The following is a 17,743-nucleotide window of genomic DNA, read 5'->3' as shown; positions in this document are numbered from 1 at the left end:
CGTGACGTCTCTCTCGCTCTCTTTTGTCTTTGCTAATCTAACTCTTTCTGTTATGTTGTTGCTTCCTCCTCCTCCTCCTCCTCGCCCCCCCCCCCCCCCCCCCAGTAAAGGATGATCGGGCTTTAACGAGAAGCCGCTCGTTCTCTTTGCGTTCGCTTCCTGCTGGTGTTGACGCTCGCCCCTGAAGGCGGGTTCAAGTCTCTTTATTGTCCCAAAACGACAAATGTAAATTATGCTCGTGCAGAACAGAAGAACGTTTCTGCTCGATGACTCTCTTAATTAGTTGCTGATCAATCAGCCTGACTCCTTGTTTGGCAATAACGTAGCAGCAAAATGCTAATTATTATGAATTAAAATGTAAGATAATGATTCATTTGCCTCATTGAGAGTGTTTTGCTCTTCTGCTCCACCCCAGACGTGATGGAGAGGTGGTGGGCGTGGCGGTTTGCCCTGGTCGCCCTGGCGACCATTCACCTCAGCCCATCCCAGGCCGTAAACGCAGCGTTCCTCTCCGACACGCTGATCAACAACGTGGTGGCGGACCCCCAAACGGGCCGGCTGTACGTCGGCGCCGTCAACGCCCTCTACCAGCTGAACGCGGACCTGCAGGTCGAGTCCCGCACCGAGACGGGACCCAAAAAAGACAACCGCCTGTGCACGCCGCCGGTCACGGACGCGTGCGACGAGGCCGTGGACACGGACAACCACAACAAGCTGCTGCTGGTCCACGCCTCCAAAGACGTGCTGGTGGTCTGCGGCAGCGTCTTCAGAGGCATCTGCTCCCTGAGGAACCTCAGCGACGTGGGACACCTGCTGTACTTCAGCGACTCCAAGGGAGAGAAGTCCTACGTGGCGAGCTCCGAGGAGGGCGTGTCCGTGGTGGGGGTGATGTCATACTTCACCAAGGACGGGGAGAACTTCACCGTCTTCCTGGTAAGGAGGGAACGTCTTGCTACTTTGAGCGTCGCTTTGAGTTTGGGTGTAAGGGGCGTGTCTAATGGAGGAGAATCTGACTTCGTCTGCTCCCTCGTAGGTCGGTAAAGGCTACGGCAGCCACGACAGCACCAAGCTCATCTCCACCCGCATCCTCCAGGACTACCACGACTGGGTGGTCTTCGACAGCATCATCGAGGCCTCCGCCGTCCAGGCCAACCCCTTCGTCCTGCGCTACCTCCACGACTTCCGCTTCGCCTTCAAAGACGGCGGCTTCGTTTACTTCCTGTTCTCGCGGACGCTGGGGTTCCAGGACACCAAGAACTACACCTTCGTCTCCAGGATGTGCGAAGACGATCAGGGCTATTACTCGTACACCGAGCTGCAGCTCAACTGTAACGTGACGAACAAGTACAACAAAGTCCAGGTGACGATCGGACATTTAAAATCTGCTCTGAGTACGCTTTGAAAAACTTGAGCCGCTAGTTAGCTATCTAAGCTAACTAGCTTAGCTGTCTAACTAGCGCTTGAACTTGACATGGCAGCTAATTCAGCTTCTTCTCTCTTCCTAGCTAACTAGCTTTGACAGCTAACTAGCTTAGACAGCTATCTAGCGCGTGGACTTGAAATGGCAGTTAATTCAGCTTCTTCTCTCTTCCTCGTTTCCCAGGCGGCTTATGTGACATCACCGGGTGGCGTTTTGGCTCAGGCTATGACCAGTTCAGGCCAGTATGGACCGGTTTCCACCTCTGACAAAGTCCTGTTTGTCACCTTCTCCTCCGATGAGGACCCGTCGTCTTCCGCCATGTGTAGGTGTCTGAAAATGTGTAAAGATATACGTCGGAGGTTTGTGAAAAGACCCGCCTCCGGTGCGTGAATGTCGCGCTGAAGCGCTTCCGTTCGTCGACGTTTGTTTGTCTGACAGAAACGCCACGCGGCTCCGTTCGACGCGGCTGGAAACGGGCACCGACTGTTTCGCGTTCCTGTTTGCAGGCATGTACCCGCTGCGCTCCGTCAATGAAAGGATGGTGGATATAATAGGAGCCTGTTACAGCGACAATGGCGTCATTAACGGCAGTGCCGCCGTCTACGCGCCGTACTCCTCCAAGTCGGAGCAGCTCTGCAGCAGGAATAATCAGGTGAGCCCATCGGCCCGCGTGCCGGAGATAAAGAGACGCTGCAGCGAGGGGGGAGGAATGTGTCCGCCATTATTCCTGCTCTTCCTCCCGCCAGAACGTGGCGCTCAGATACAAGTGTGGAGCCGAGTTCCTGCCCTCGCCGATGGCCAGCAAGGCCGAGTTCGCCTTAACGGCCGAGCCGCCGCTGGTTAAAAAAGGTATCATGACCGCTGTCGCCGTGGCGGTGGAGTTGCGGAACACCGTGGCGTTCCTGGGTACCTCCCATGGAGAGGTAAAAGACGCCTTTAATGATTTAATTGATCCTTTATCGTGTTTTCTCTGAGACAAGGGGTGAAAGGTTATAACCTCTGGAACACGCCCTCAGCCCAGATGTGTGATTGATTCTCTCTACATGAACTGAATTTAAGTTATTAGCCTGCTGACTAGCTAGCTGGTTAGCTTAATGTAGCGCTTACGAGGTCGGCCTGTTTTTTGGTAAATGAGCCTTTGCCCATTATTATATTTTAGCTAGTTGTAGGTTTCCATGCATATTTGAATAATAAACTATTTCCCCTCACTGTTTACACCCTTTTTTTGTCTCTTGTGTCCTTTGGTGTCTTAATTTCATTAAACGCACCTTAATGCAGTGTTCGTGTTTCCGCAGGTGTTGAAGGTGCACCTGTCGGCCCGTCCTGAGATTTACGGGCGAGCGGCAGGCGAAGTCAAGGGCGACAAGGTCAACAAGAACCTCCTGCTTGATTCCAGCCTCCAACACCTGTACATCACCTCCGAGAAGAAGGTCAGCGTCGCTCAGACCGCACCGATTGATTGTTCTAAGCCGTCCATCCGTCACACGGGGAAGGGGGGGGGGACTCATCTGCTTACGTCTACTCTTTGATTTCATCCATCAGGCCGGGGACTTCATTCTGTCTCTGATGTTTGATCATGTGTTCATTTGTGCGACTCACGCCAACGCGTCCGTCTGCGTTACCGCGCGGGAGGCGGCCATTGATTCGTCCGCTGGTTCCTTTGTTCTCCGCTCTCCATCAGTCTCTCCCTCCCTCCTGTCTCTTCATCTTTCACTCGCCATCATTCTCCGCCGCCGCACCGAAGCGATATTGACGTTATTGATTCAGAAATGAATTAATTAGAATGCACTTCAACGGGACGCGTCAGCCCGATGGAGTCGAGCGACGACGTGCTGTCTGCTCATTTAAACGTATTAGCCCCGCCCTTCCTGGTTACCGAGGAAACTGGGTGGAAGAAGTTCAGCAAATACAAAAGTACAACAGATAAAGTTTTCATGTCGGAGGACTAGACGCAGTGCCTGATCCAGAACCTGCCAGTGGTTTTGTTAAACTGAGGGAACCACGCGGTTAATCTGAGCCGAACGTTCAGCTCCTCGGAGACGCGGCGCGGAAACACGGAACACATTTTGATTTAATCCAGACGATCAACGGCTGTAATCTGCGTGCAGATCACCAAGGTGCCGGTCCAGTCCTGCCGGCTGAAGACGGACTGCCACTCCTGCGTCTCCATGAGGGATCCGTACTGTGGCTGGTGTGTCCTGGAGGGACGGTAAGTCCCTGCGTTCCCATCCGGATCCAGATCCGGATCCCTTTTCCAACAAGTCATGACTTTAAATTTAATGAAGGATCTCGAGATCGTCCCACTTTGACTGTCCAGTATTTTTAGCTTTAGCTCGGATCCCCAGCTAACGCGGGCCTTTAGCTCAGCTAAGCTAGCTTAGCCTTTAGCTAACTTCACACGTTTTAAACTTCCTCGCGATGCCGTTGTGTTTGACCCTCAGGTGCACCAGGAAGCAGGAGTGCCGCAGGTCGACCGAGGAAAACGCCTGGATGTGGTCACCTGAGCAGCGCTGTGTGGAGATCCAGTCCTTCGACCCGCCCAACCTCAGCTGCAAGAAGACGCAGCAGGTAGGAGGAGGAGACCGGCGTGGAGGCGTCGGCGGTGTCTCGAGGAGGAACGCTGCGGTTTTAAACGCCCTGAGACAATTACAAATATAAACGCCATTTCATTCTGAACGCTAACGACGGAAACTTCGTCTAAACTTCTTACTTTAATGAGAAACTGATCAAAGAGCTGATTTTAGCAGAAAGATGTGCCGTCCTTCAAAAAGCGCCAGCGTGTCGTCTAATCTGCCCCCGTCACGCCTCTACGCCCCCCCCCAGGGCGAGGCGGCGCGTGAAACGGCGCTTTTTCATTAGCGTTCAAATGAAATGAAGAGATTCTGATGACGCGACAGAAACTCGGGTTTAGATAAACAACCATCCTTTAATGGCGTTCTGATTATCCGTCATCTTGAACGTGACGCGTTTAAGAGACGTTTAAAGAATCCGTCGCTGTTTCAAGTAATCAAAAATAGCTTTAGGGGCGGAACCTGCCAGCTGATGTTGCTGATTTAAATCCTCCCACATCTTTCCCGACTCTGCGTATTTCTGATTGGGTGAATTTATAATTAATCCTGAATCGCACGGATCTCCGGGACCGTGGGACGCGTCGGAGGGCTCGGCTTGAGGTCCCGGGTTGATATCGTAGGTTCAGTTCTTTAATAATCGGTTTGTGATTTGAATCTGCTGAAACCGAATCGCCGCCTCGTTCTCACGTTTACGTTCGTCTCCGGTGGATTCACGCCGAGGCTTCGCCGTTCCTCCGGATCAGAAAGTTTAAAAGAGTTGAGGTCAGCGAGGAGCGATGAGGAGCCGGGGGAACATCGATGATCAGGCGCTCCGTCTCCTCCTGCAGGTTGACATCCACGTCCCCGCCCACCCCAGAATCCAGCCCTCTGATAGGCTGCGCTGCGTCTTCGGCTCCTTCAGCAACGAAGCCGTGATGGTTTACGGCGACCAGGTACTGGTCACCTGTTCGCTGCCCGATCCCGCGGAGATCCCGCCCACACCGGACCAGCAGGGTAGGTGGACGCGCGCTCGCAGGGGGCTGTTTGCGCCCTGAGTTGTGTCTCGCAGGCGGCGTATCTCCCATAGCTGCTTTATGAGCCTCTGAGTCGTGTATTATTTATTGAAAGGTCGCCTCTACCTGTTATTAAATGGATGTTGGTGCGTATCTCGCCTCGCGGCTGCTGCACGCCGCCGTTTATTAACGGCCTCTCTGCTCCGAGCCGCGCCGGGAATCCAAATTCTATTTCCTTTCATGTCGCCTCTCGTTTCTATTATTTCTGAGTCACGTACAGTAAATCCCTTTGATTACCTCGCGGCGGAACATCGCCACACGGACAGAATAACCTGTGTGTGTGTGTGTGTGTGTGTGTGTGCTCAGACTACGTGTCCGTCTCAGTCAAAGTTTTGGTGAACGACAACGTTGAGGTGACGTCTGGAGAATATCGCTTCTACAACTGCGCTGCTACGATCAGGAAGAACCAGAACACACCGTAAGACACGCACGCACACACGCACACACACGCACACGCACGCACACACTCCCTGTACGTGAAGCCAGGTGTCAGGCGTGTGTGTTGCTGTGTTCAGGTGTATATCCTGTGTGACCAGTGAGTGGCGCTGCCAGTGGAACGCTCAGGATCACACCTGCAGCGACGTCGACGCCGGCGTGGACGGACGGCACATCGTGAGGCCGCAACAGGTGTGTCTGTCTCCACCTGCGTCTGTCTCCGCCTGCGTCTGTCTCCGCCTGTCTCTGTCTCTGTCTCACGGCTGAATTGAGGAGGATTTGACAAATATTTCTTGTCCTGCCTCGGTCTTCGTCTCGATGCTGAAGCCTGACGGATGTCCTCAGTTTGAGTCTCCGGAGCCGCTGCTGATTCCCGTCGGCTTTGAAATTCCCATCAGCTTCCAGGGAAGGAACCTGGACATCTACCAGGTGCGATCAGCCGCAGCTGCTCATCACACTTAAATGACCGTCTCGGCGCCGGCGCCCTCATGAATGCGGCTCCTCCTTGGCTCCAGGGCCGGAGGTTCACCATCGGGACAGAGCTGATGAAGCTGCCGGACCAGGAGGTGGAGCAGGAACACGGATCCCGGTTCAAGTTCAGCGGCTACGAGGTCGGTATTCAGACGCTAACGCTTCTGAGTATCTCGTTCCGCACGGCGTGCCGAGCAGGACGGCGTGGAGGGAACAATCACTGTTTCTCTAAAGCGACACTCGACGAGCTCTCCTTCTGCAAAGCTGCTCATAAATGAGAGCCTTCAGCTTGGAACAGAACCAGGGAGCGTTTCGCTGATTATAATCAGGCAATTAGCTCGTCATTAGCGGCTAATCTGCGAGAAAATTAACAATTTGGGTCTCGCTTCTATTTGTTTTATGTATTTTGTGAGTTTGTTTATATTTTAATGAAGTTTCTGAATAATTTGCTCTTCAGTTTTATTAGTCGTTTGGGCTTCTGGTTCATGTGTGACTCACGGCGCCCCCTAAAGGATGACAAAGCAACTGCGGTAGAGAGTGTTAGCCGTTCCGCTTCTTCCATCTCACACCCTGTGTGTGTGTGTGTGTGTGTGGGTGTGACGAGTCTTCGTCTTCTGCGTTATTGCTTTCATTGTTTGAACCGTAAACGCCGCGGGCCGCTCGGCACCGGGTTAGCGTGACTGTTTCTGATCTGTGTCCAGTTCGCCTACGACAAGCGGCAGGAAGTGAACGTCTCCTTCCACATCAAGGAGAAAGACACCGGGAGGAAGGTGGACAGCACCTTGACAGGTCGGTGTGTCGCCTGCAAACACGCACAAATCAACAACGTGTGAAATGCCAGGATGTTGCGCCGCATGACTTGCCTCTCGCTGCCGATTCATGCTAATCGTCCTCTCCTCTTCCTCACCTTCGTCTCTCCTGCAGTCGTTCTTTATAACTGCTCGGTGGGAAGAGAGGACTGCAGTCTGTGTCGACACGCCGACGCCACGTACCGCTGCGTTTGGTGCGCCGCCACGCACACCTGTGTTTACCGGGAACTCTGCCCAGCGGCGCAGCCGGCGCGGTGCCCCGACCCGGAGATCACAGACGTGAGTCCCCACACCCAGAGGACACCTCGTCTTTCACAGCAGGAGCAGGCTGTGGAGGCGGGATCGTGTCCTGCTGCGTTCGTGATGTTTGCGTCTGCTCACCTGCGTCGTCACGCCTGGGTGTTTACCGCTAAGCTAATGAAGCTAACTGGAGCATGGGATCCTTTGAACTGAACCTTGGCTCTGAGTCGGAGTCCAACCAAGACATCGGGACAAACGCGGCAGATGTTTCAAGATCTTTCCGAGCCAGAAACGTCCCAGACGTTCACCTCCGTTTCCTCTCCTCCTTCAGATCATCCCTCGCTTCGGCCCTCTGAACGGCCGCATCCCGGTGACCATCAAAGGCTCCAACATGGGAATAAAGCAGGAGGACATCAAGAGGATCACGGTGGCCGGCGTGGACTGTGTCCACCAGGAGGACAGATACTCCGTCTCCACCAGGTAAACCAGCAACACCTGGAGGTCCAGTGTTTGGCGAGTAGAAGCTAAGCTAGTTTTCCTCGCAGTTTGGTTTGTGAGATCGGACCGGCGAAACGGGTTCCTCCGTTCGACCTCCCGTTTGAACCGCCCCGCAGCGGTGCCGTGGAGGTGGAAGTGGAGGGAGGCAGGAGAGGGACGTCCCAGGTGATCTTCACCTATCGGGTGAGTCCCGCAGGTCGCCGCGTACGCTGATGACACCCATGTAATCCCGTCGGTTGTTTTTAACATATTCGGGTTGTATTTTTGCATCAACTCCTGGTTGTGTCATGTTTTCTTGTTTACCTCGTCTTCATTCATTCCGTAGGAGCGGGAACTCTGTGTTCTGCTCCCTCAGGAAGCGGCAGCGCGTGAAAATAACCGCCGCCCCGAGGAGGCGGGAAGACCCCCAAACAAATGTGATCAAAATGCTGCTTTTTGTTTCCCCAAATCCACCTTTGTTTAGTTCAAACGTTGTTCTCTGTCATATTTCTGGTGTTTTTCCTGCGGCGCCGACTCTAAGGACGGGTCCAACAGGAGGCGGCTCGGTGCTGAATCTTAGATGAAGATGTCTTCTGCTTTTTTTTAAGTGCTTGTGATCTTTTCTTCTCCTGAATATTTGCATCGTATTTTTCCGTTTGTGATTTTAAAGTGAATAATGTGAGGGTTTGGAGTAATAGTCCGATAAATCCATAAAATTAATATACCAAATGGTACATTTAGAAGAGAGGGTTCACACGAAATCACTTGCAGCAGATCTCTCTCTCTCTCTCTCTCTCTCTCTCTCTCTCCGCTGCTCCGCCCTTAACGCTCCAGACAGATTGACTTCTTAAATTTGGAGAATTAATATCCCGTCACGTTTTATTTGTCACCGACCCAAAAGCCCTCCCAGTGTAATCGGAGCAGCTGGTGTGCTTCATCGCGCGCCGCCGTCTTCATCAATCTTCCCGCGGCACACGGGCTGCTGAAGTGTTTGACTTCTAGTTCTGGCTTCCTGCTAAACGTCGCCGTCGATTAGCTGCGAGACGTGATGGAACATCGTGACCCTGCTTTGGCCCCTCCCTCATTAGCTCCTCTTCTCAGGACCCCAAACCCGTCGCCGTCCACCCGGCGAGGGGCCCAGCAGCCGGGGGGACGACCATCACCGTCCAGGGGGAGGACCTGGACACGGCCACCGAGCAGGATGTCGCCGTCACCGTGGGCGGGGTTCCCTGCGAAGTGTAAGCCTCGTTCTTAGGGCGACCCGCCGGACCTCAATGCCTCTCCTCACGGCCTTCCTCACTCCTCTTCAGACTGTCGTTCGGCGTCCAGATCACGTGTAAGGTGGGGAAGTACCGCGGGCAGAAGGTGCCGTCCGACCCGTTAACCGTGACGGTGACGTACGGCAGGAACACCACCAAAGACGTCCCGGCTGCGTACCAGTACTCCGAAAACCCCAAGGTCACAGAGTACGACCCCAAGGGCAGCTTCCTCTGGTGAGGCATGGACGTCGGCTCGAATCCCACCGGGAACCCGACCCGAGACCAACATGGGGCTTTGTGTCTGTTGTGGGTTTAGTGGAGGGCGAAAGATCGTGGTGCTGGGAACCGGGTTTGACCTGATCCAGAAGGCCACGATGAGAGTCCTGCCCTCCCCCGATGACTTCCCTCAGAACGCCTCCCTGGTAGAAGTGAGTGTCTGGTTCTGGGGCGGGTGCAACGGGCCTCACTGCTGGATCTAGTCCGGTTCTTCTTCCAGTTCGTGCAGGAAGCGCTGACCAAGAACGACAGCGTCCTCCAGTTCTACTCGCCGGCGGTGGACGCCGGCTTCGAGGGCCAGTCCCTCAAGACGGTCCTCCAGCTGGACAACGTGATGGACGAGCTGAAGGACTTCGACTACCACCCGGACCCCACCTTCAACAAGCTCCTGAAGAACGTCATCACAGAGACCAGCGTCATCATCGTGACGGTGAGGACGGCGAGCCCGTCGGCGGCGCCGAGCTTCGTCTCCCCGCCCCCGCTGACGTCTTTCTCTTCGGGTCTCGTCAGGGTCGAGGTTTCGCCAAGGCGATGACGGCCAAGGAGGCGCAGGCGTTCGTTGGAGACGCCTCGTGTCACGTCAACATTCTGCAGGTTGGGTCGATGAAAAAAAGACGAATTAGCGAATTCTGAGACAATTATATTTTCATTCGAATTATTTTCCCTAAAAATCAGAATTTTTCTTCAAAATCTCAGAATATTTTTTTAGCACTTTTGTCGTCCTCTTCCTCCCTGTCCAGGACGATAAGTTGATTCTGGAGGCTCCGTCTTCTCAGCCGAGAGCTCGGTCCAAACGTCAGCGCCGAGACGCAACCAGCGACCTTCTGGAGCTCGTGGTAAACAAACAAACAAACAAACAAACGCACTGAACATGCGTCGCTCGTTTGCATTCTGAGGATCGCGCGTGATGTCGTCTCTCCAGGTGAAGTTCGGCCACGGCGAGTGGAGGGTGGGTTCGGTCTACTATGCCAAAAAAGACGCCATTCCGCTGGCCATCATCATCCCGGCGGTTCTGGTACCGATGCTGCTGTTCATCGCCGCGTCCGTCTACTGCTACAGGTGGGACAGAGTCCACGGGTCCCGCGGGAAGTGCTTCTGAGACGTAGCCCGTTTGAACCCGCCTGTGTTCGTCCGACAGGCGGAAGAGTCGGCAGGCGGAGCGAGAGTACGAGAAGGTCAAACACCAGCTGGAGAATCTGGAGGAGAGCGTCCGAGATCGCTGCAAGAAAGAGTTCACAGGTGGGAGGTCACGTGACCGAGGCGTCGGCGAATAGAACCGTCCTCTGGGTGTCTCCATCCCCCGATCTCTCGGGACACGCCTTGATTTATCTCAACGATGTTTTCTGCTTTGGCTCCTCCCAGATCTGATGATCGAGATGGAGGACCACACCAGCGACCTCAGCGAAGGCCGGATGCCCTTCCTGGACTACAAGTCCTACACCGACCGGAACTTCTTCCTGCCCTCCAAGGACGGCGCCGACGACGCCATGATCACCAGGAAGTTACGAATCCCAGAACCCCGCCGGGCCACCGTGGCTCAGGCGCTGAACCAGTTCTCAAACCTGTTGAACAGCAAAACCTTCCTCATCAACGTGAGTCCTCCTCCTACTCCTCCTCCTCCTCCCCTTCTTCTTCTTCTTCTTCTCGACTGTGTTCTCCGCTTCCAGTTCATCCGCACGCTGGAGAGCCGTCCGGACTTCAACGCCCGGGCTCGCGGTTATTTTGCCTCCCTCCTGACGGTGGCGCTGCACGGGAAGCTGGAGTATTACACCGACATCATGAGGACGCTGCTGCTGGAGCTGATGGACGAACACGTGCAGAATAAAAACCCCAAACTCATGCTCAGGAGGTGAGGGGGGGGGGGCAGATAAATATCTATCGCCTCGTCTGTGTCTGAATGATCGGAGAACGAGGGTTCTGGCTGCCTGCAGGTCCGAGACGGTGGTGGAGAGGATGCTCTGCAACTGGATGTCCATCTGTCTCTACCAGTTCCTCCGGGTAAACCACGAAACCACGGCTATTCCTTCTTCTTCTTTAACTTCGGCATCATGTGACGAGCTTGAGGAACTACAAGTCCGCTACTCTAAAACAAGTGCAGAAGAAGAAACCCCCGGTTCCGGTCTCTGTTTCTGCAGAAGAAGAAACCCCGGTTCTGGTCTTTGTTTCTGCAGAAGAAACCCCCGGTTCTGGTCTCTGTTTCTGCAGAAGAAGAGACCCCGGTTCTGGTCTCTGTTTCTGCAGAAGAAGAGACCCCGGTTCCGGTCTTTGTTTCTGCAGAAGAAGAAACCCCCGGTTCTGGTCTCTGTTTCTGCAGAAGAAGAAACCCCGGTTCTGGTCTCTGTTTCTGCAGAAGAAGAAACCCCCGGTTCTGGTCTCTGTTTCAGGACACGGCGGGAGAACCTTTGTACAAACTGTTCAAGGCCTTGAAGCACCAGGTGGAGAAAGGCCCGGTGGACGCCAAGGTGAAGAAAGCCAAGTACACGCTGAACGACACGGGCCTGCTGGGCGGCGACGTGGAGTACGCCGTGCTGGTGAGTACACACAAATACTGCAGTACTCCGCTCTGAACTCAGTCCTTTCAGACACATTTACTAGTCGTCGGGTCGCGTCTCGCGCCGATGACTCATCGTCTCCCTCGGCAACATGACATCTGGAGCGGAGACGCTGACAGCCGAACATTATGCAGTGATCTGTCGCGTGTTAGCGGTGGAAATAGCCGGTTTTACCAGGACACCCTGAATGCATCGTGGCCTGACCGGCGCGTTTGTGTTCTCAGAGCCTGCAGGTGTTGGTGCACGGGGAGGGGCCAGACGTGACTCCGGTGAAGGTGTTGAACTGTGACACCATCACTCAGGTACCGGCGAAGCAGGAAGCAGGTGTGATTGTTAGCATTAGCGCCTGATCTGCTAGGTAACGCTGTCACGCCCCGCCCTCCAGGTGAAGGAGAAGATCATCGATCAGGTGTACAGGAACCTGCCGTACTCCCAGAGGCCGAAGGCGGAGACCGTTGCTCTGGGTACCAAACGTCATTCTTATTTATTGGTTTTATTTTCATATTAAACATGTTTAAATATGTATTCCATAAAGGATCTATTGAATGTGAGCACAAAGAGGAAGTCAGACCGAGCCACTTCCCTTTCGTTGCCCTGTGCTTTTATTTTGAAAGGCTCAATTCTCTGTTGCGTCCACAGAGTGGCGTCCTGGTTCCACGGGTCAGATCCTGTCGGATCTGGACCTGACCTCCCAGAAGGAAGGCCGCTGGAAGAGACTCAACACGCTGGCTCATTACAATGTGAGTCCGGTCCGCTGTTTCCTGTTGGTTCTGATCCACACATAGGCTCCTCCCCCCCCCCCCCCCCCCGACAGATAAACGACTGTCCCATGAAACCAGCTTCGAGCTGAAACACGTTTTAATTATTATAATACGAGCATTGATTGATTGATTGTTGCAGGTTCGGGATAACGCCACGTTGGTTCTGTCCAAAGTTCTGCACGCACGGGCTTTCCACCAGCACCAGGACAGCAGCGAAGAGAGTACGCATTTGTGTTTTCATTTGTCTTTCCGTGCGTAAATGTCTCCAACATGCTGATATTTAAAGGTTCGGCAAACATCCAAACAGCTGACCCGTTTGGTCTCAGATTAAACGGAGCTGATCAATGGTCTGATGATTAAGGCTTTTCTCCGTCAGATTAAACAGCCAGCAGAGCGTCTCCTCTTCCTCCCGCCTGAATAAATACAAGAGGCGAGCAGCGAGGAAGAGATTTAACGGATGGAGGTTTTACTGTAGCGTGAAAACGCCTTCTGTCTCTCCGTCTCGCGAGCAGAGAACTCCCTGCTGGAGGAGGACAACACCTTCCACCTGGTGAGGCCGACGGACGAGATCGACGAGGTGAAGTCCAAGAGAGGCAGCATGAAGGACAAGGCCATGACGAAGGCCATCACCGAGATCTACCTGACCAGGCTGCTGTCCGTCAAGGTACGATGGCGCGTGTCTGACAGGGCGCTAGTAGCAGGAGGCTAGTAGCAGGAGGCTAGTGGCAGGAGGCTAGTAGCAGGAGGCTAGGTAGCAGGAGGCTAGGCTAGTAGCAGGGGGCTAGGCTGGTAGCAGGAGGTTAGTTAGCAGAAGGCTGGTTAGCAGGAGGCTAGGCTAGTAGCAGGAGGTTAGTTAGCAGGAGGCTAGGTTGGTAGCAGGAGGCTGGTTAGCAGGAGGCTAGTAGCAGGAGGCTAGTTAGCAGGAGGCTAGGTTGGTAGCAGGAGGCTAGGCTGGTCGCAGGAGGCTAGTTAGCAGAAAGCTCGTATATGTGTGCGTGTTTTACAGGGCACTTTGCAGCAGTTCGTGGATGACTTCTTCCGCAGCGTGTTGTGTTCGAGTTCCGTCGTCCCGCCGGCCGTCAAATACTTCTTCGACTTCCTGGACGAACAGGCGCTGCGACACGACAACGTGGACGAGGAGACGCTGCACATCTGGAAGACCAACAGGTGCTTTTCGCTCGCTTCGGGCTTCAGCACCGAATACAAGTTGTTTTGTTGCCTTGACAACAAGCAAAGAGCAGCAACAAACTAATCCCTACAACGCGGACGAATGTCTCTCGTTATTGATCAGGATGTTTATTTTGTTCAGATAAGTGAAAGGAGGGTGGGCCGGATAATAATAATCAATAATCTACCCCCCCCCCCCTCCCAGCTTGCCTCTGAGGTTCTGGGTGAACATCCTGAGGAACCCCCACTTCGTGTTTGACGTGCACGTGACGGAGGTGGTGGACGCCTCGCTGCACGTCATCTCCCAGACCTTCATGGACGCCTGCACGAAGACGGAGCACAAGCTCAGCCGGGTCAGTCGGACAAAGATGCTGCTGTCCTTTTGTTTCCGTCCTGAGGGGGGCGCTGGCGTTTAGAGGGGATTCACTTCCTTTATTTTAGCTACGTCCTGTCTGCAGGTTACCCATAAATGTAAAGTTACTTTTTTTTAAACTGCTTCTGTGATGTCTAAATAGTTTTGAGGATATTTGCGCTCCGTCATTGGCTGTTAGTGACAACTAGCTCCTCCCCTGCTGTGCTGTGATTGGCTGCTACGCCCACACAGCTACTTTTAAATCAGGCAGATTATTACAAACTTTCACAGAAATCGGTTTAGTCCGAGAAACAAACCGGAATTCTTGGCTCCACACCAGATTTGAATGGTTCTGTTCTGAAGCCTGAGGTGGGACATGACCTTTGACCTCTCCCAGCTTCCGAGCTGGCGTGTTTTCTACGGTTCCTGTTCAGACTGCGGCTCGGTTCTGGAGGCAGCAGACGGAGGCTGGCTGTCGGAACCAGGCGGCAGCAGAGGAGATAATTACAGCACTTAATCATTGAACCCTGGACCGATGATCATTAACGGGCGCGTCCAGCAGGGGGCGGCCCCCGAGAAACATCCAAACATACGTTCATTAGAGAATTCATCTTCGTCTTCATCTTCATCTTGCAGGAGTCGCCCAGCAACAAGCTGCTTTATGCAAAAGAGATCTCCACCTACAAGAAGATGGTGGACGAGTGAGTTCGGAGCGTCTGTTGCCAGGCAACGCGTGGGAGGCGGGGCTTTAATCCGTGCGTGTGTGTGTTCCTCCCTCCCTCCAGTTACTACGCAGGCATCAGGCAGATGGTTCCAGTCAGTGACCAGGACATGAACACACACCTGGCTGAGGTGTCCCGGGTACGACCCGCCTTCAAGCTGTGTGTTTGAGACGCAGTGGGGGGGCGTGATGTCACATCTCGGAGGGCGTGATGTCACGTCTCGGAGCTGTTCAAGGGTTAATATTTCTTCCTGTTATTTATATCCCCCCTCCCCCCCCCCTGCAGGAACACACAGACAAGCTGAACTCCCAGGTGGCCTTGCATCAGCTGTACCAGTACGCTAGCAAGTACTACGATGTGGTGAGAAAGGGCTTAAATATAAATGCGAACGGCGGCGAGGAAGACTCCTCCCCTCTGTCCTCATTATGCAAATAACATACGTTTAAAACCGCCCCTTCAGATCATCCAGTCGCTGGACGAGGACCCGGCAGCCCAGAATAAGCAGCTCACGCTTCGCCTCCAACAGATCGCTGCTGCCCTGGAGAACAAAGTCACTGACCTTTGACCCCAGAGGGCCCAAGGGGGAGGGGCTAACGGCGGCCAGAATACCGGATGTGGTTTTCCACTTAAGAACTCAGACGAGGAGCAGCTAGCGGGACTCTACAGAATGTTTGATGTGGGAGGGGCTAGGGGCGCCACAGGAAGCTGTTGCAATATAAGGACGAAAGGGGGAGGAGTTACGGGACTACAAGAGCTGTAAGGAATGCGGAACTTGATAAAACATTCCCAGAGTCGTGGAAACTGTCGCACAGATAAACGCTTCCGCTTAGCATCCTGAACAGCCGGACGGCGGCGGCTGCAGATCGGAACGCTGAAGAGTTCATCGCTGACTCTGATTGGCTCCCCCACACCACATGTAAATGCTACCATATAAGGACTGGAGAAAAGATACGCCACACGATGAATGAAGTTTGAAGAGCTTCGGACTGAAGTCTCAAGACGTCACCAAATGTTTTCCGTTTGCCTCTTTGTCGGGTCGGACGTCCAGCTGATCCGGGACGCTTCGTGTCTGATCTTTGGACGGAAGGGTCGTTTGCTTCCGACGGACTCCGGGTCAGGGTTCCTGCTAAATTGTAAGGAACTTTGATCTCTCATTATCAACAGAGAAGTTTGCCTTTCAACCGAGCTCAAATTAATTAAAATCGACCAATGAAAACACTGCGGTACAAACCACTGGCCAATCAGGGGTCGGCACATTTTAAGAGTGAATTCAGGGTACGATAGGTCGAATCCAAAAACCAAACCGCGACGCAGACGTGTCCCGACTCACGGCCAAATGTTCCGAGTCGTTTCTATGCAGACGACTCTGAGCTGTTCATCCTGTTTAAATTATTCATTGCGTTGTATTGATTCCATACACGACCTAACATTTAATCTTTCATGGAATGATTCCTTATCAAATGTTAATCAGGATGCGTGCGCGTGTGTGTGTGTGTGCGCGTGTGTGACTGCCCAATAATGTAGACCAAACAGCAAGACGCTTATTTTGAAGTGCGATTCGTTTCTACTTCAATCTTTTTGTTCTGTTTTTTGAAGCTCCCATTCTCACGCTGCTTCTCTTTTTAACTTGACATAATGGTTTCCATGGATACTTCAGTTCAGTGTTACTGTATTTAAATGAAGGTACCTAAATGTTAAATACTTTAAATCCAGTTATTAATAATTACTGCTGGACACACTTTCCCTTCATTTGCCAGGTTAAAGGAACAATTCAACTACAATTAAAATGCCGTTGCTGTTTTCTTCTCGTCCTCCCAAATTAAAATTCTGGATTAATGAACTCTGTGGCGGCGGCGGCGGCGTTTCACCCGACGACCTCCCGATCTTTGAGGCCACTTTGGTGCCAAATAATGAAAAGAAATGATTTGTTGTATTTTCCTTTGGGTGGAGTTTCATCTTTAACGGGTGTAGAAATAAGGGGAACAAATAATAGGCTATTAAATTATCTTGTGGTACTTTTAAGAAAAAAAAAACTTGGAATGTGACATTTTTTTTTTAATCGCCATCGGCTGAATTTGGTCGTGTTGCTGACGCGGGAGCTCAGTCTTCAGATTAATTTAAAGCATGACTGATTGTCTACTTTGTCAGACAACGTCTTCTTTCTGCCACCAGCGAGTGCCTTAAAGCGTAGAACCGGACGTAGAACTCGAAATACAGCCAAAAACACGTTTATCGTCGGGCTGGTTCATGTTTGTTGTCCCAAGTCAATAGTTTAAGGTATTTGGAATAAAATGATGACTCTTTGGTGCTTATTAACCTGCTGAGAGTTAAATATATACAGATGAATGTTTGAATATGGTTAGCATAGCGTAGCTTAGCTACCCATTTATATTGAATGATGGATAGAGTTGTTTTTAGAGCTGAATGTGAATCGCACGAAGGATTACTTCTGCCTCACTTACCTTTGTTCTGCAGAAATTTGTCTCTCCTTGTCATGTCATGCTAACCAGGCTAACGCTTCGCTTTATGAGACTCAGCGCGTCTCGCGTCGTCATGTCATGCTAACCAGGCTAACGCGTCGCTTTACGTGAAGATTGAATTGACCCTCGTGCACTAAAACGCGACGGACAGTTCTGGCGTGACCGAATCAAAGCGGTGTTATCTGTGAATTTCCAGGACGCTTTGAAGGTGACCTTCAGAAGGGCGCGACCTGCCGATGTGAATTGAAGTGAATGGACGAACTATCAGCACAAGAACCTGCTTAATTTGTCGATTTGATGATCAATGACGTATAACTGAATTTGAAAGGTAGTTTTTATGAGGCACAAAAACGTTTTTTATTTTTATGTTCTGTGGAAAACGACCCACCGGTACCGACGTTTCTCCCGACGTCACCGTGGTCGAGTGTGTGTCGGTTCGTGTGTTGACAACTTTCCCGTTGTTGATTCTTGTAACGTCAGTGTAGGAAACAAATGGTTTGGGACGGACCGGACCGGACCAGGTTTGGACTTCAGAAACGAACAGAAAAGGTACCACGTAACCAGGAAGTGACTGGACTGGAACCCGGATCAGTGCCTCCTCTGAGGAAGTGGAGAGACTGAATGTCCAATAAAGGATGTTTATACAAACGGAAACGCTTGTCTTTGGTCGCTTTGTAAACCATTAAAGGTTTCGCCCTTT

At 52.6% G+C, this 17,743-nt stretch overlaps 1 protein-coding gene across 1 annotated transcript; it reads left to right on the top strand.

Moving 5' to 3' along the window:
* Positions 1 to 420: 420 nt before the first annotated feature.
* On the top strand, positions 421 to 17,691 carry LOC137910872 (plexin-B2-like). Its single transcript, XM_068755288.1, has 40 exons — positions 421 to 933; positions 1,034 to 1,360; positions 1,604 to 1,742; positions 1,927 to 2,072; positions 2,167 to 2,343; positions 2,716 to 2,850; positions 3,529 to 3,629; positions 3,862 to 3,988; positions 4,818 to 4,983; positions 5,349 to 5,460; positions 5,558 to 5,669; positions 5,805 to 5,906; positions 5,993 to 6,088; positions 6,650 to 6,737; positions 6,873 to 7,036; positions 7,329 to 7,477; positions 7,543 to 7,678; positions 8,576 to 8,712; positions 8,785 to 8,967; positions 9,050 to 9,161; positions 9,230 to 9,439; positions 9,520 to 9,603; positions 9,750 to 9,845; positions 9,932 to 10,068; positions 10,148 to 10,248; positions 10,372 to 10,601; positions 10,677 to 10,858; positions 10,941 to 11,007; positions 11,394 to 11,540; positions 11,786 to 11,863; positions 11,947 to 12,025; positions 12,201 to 12,301; positions 12,462 to 12,543; positions 12,835 to 12,986; positions 13,329 to 13,489; positions 13,695 to 13,842; positions 14,478 to 14,542; positions 14,627 to 14,702; positions 14,849 to 14,923; positions 15,024 to 17,691. Exons 1-40 carry the CDS (start codon positions 421 to 423, stop codon positions 15,126 to 15,128), a joined length of 5,598 nt encoding a protein of 1,865 aa, XP_068611389.1. The 3' UTR covers positions 15,129 to 17,691.
* Positions 17,692 to 17,743: the final 52 nt, after the last annotated feature.

The sequence above is a fragment of the Brachionichthys hirsutus genome, chromosome 22 (assembly GCF_040956055.1).
Source record: "Brachionichthys hirsutus isolate HB-005 chromosome 22, CSIRO-AGI_Bhir_v1, whole genome shotgun sequence".
Taxonomy (NCBI): domain Eukaryota; kingdom Metazoa; phylum Chordata; class Actinopteri; order Lophiiformes; family Brachionichthyidae; genus Brachionichthys; species Brachionichthys hirsutus.
Note: the sequence above shows the minus strand (reverse complement) of the source record. Positions and strands in the feature narration are given on the sequence as shown.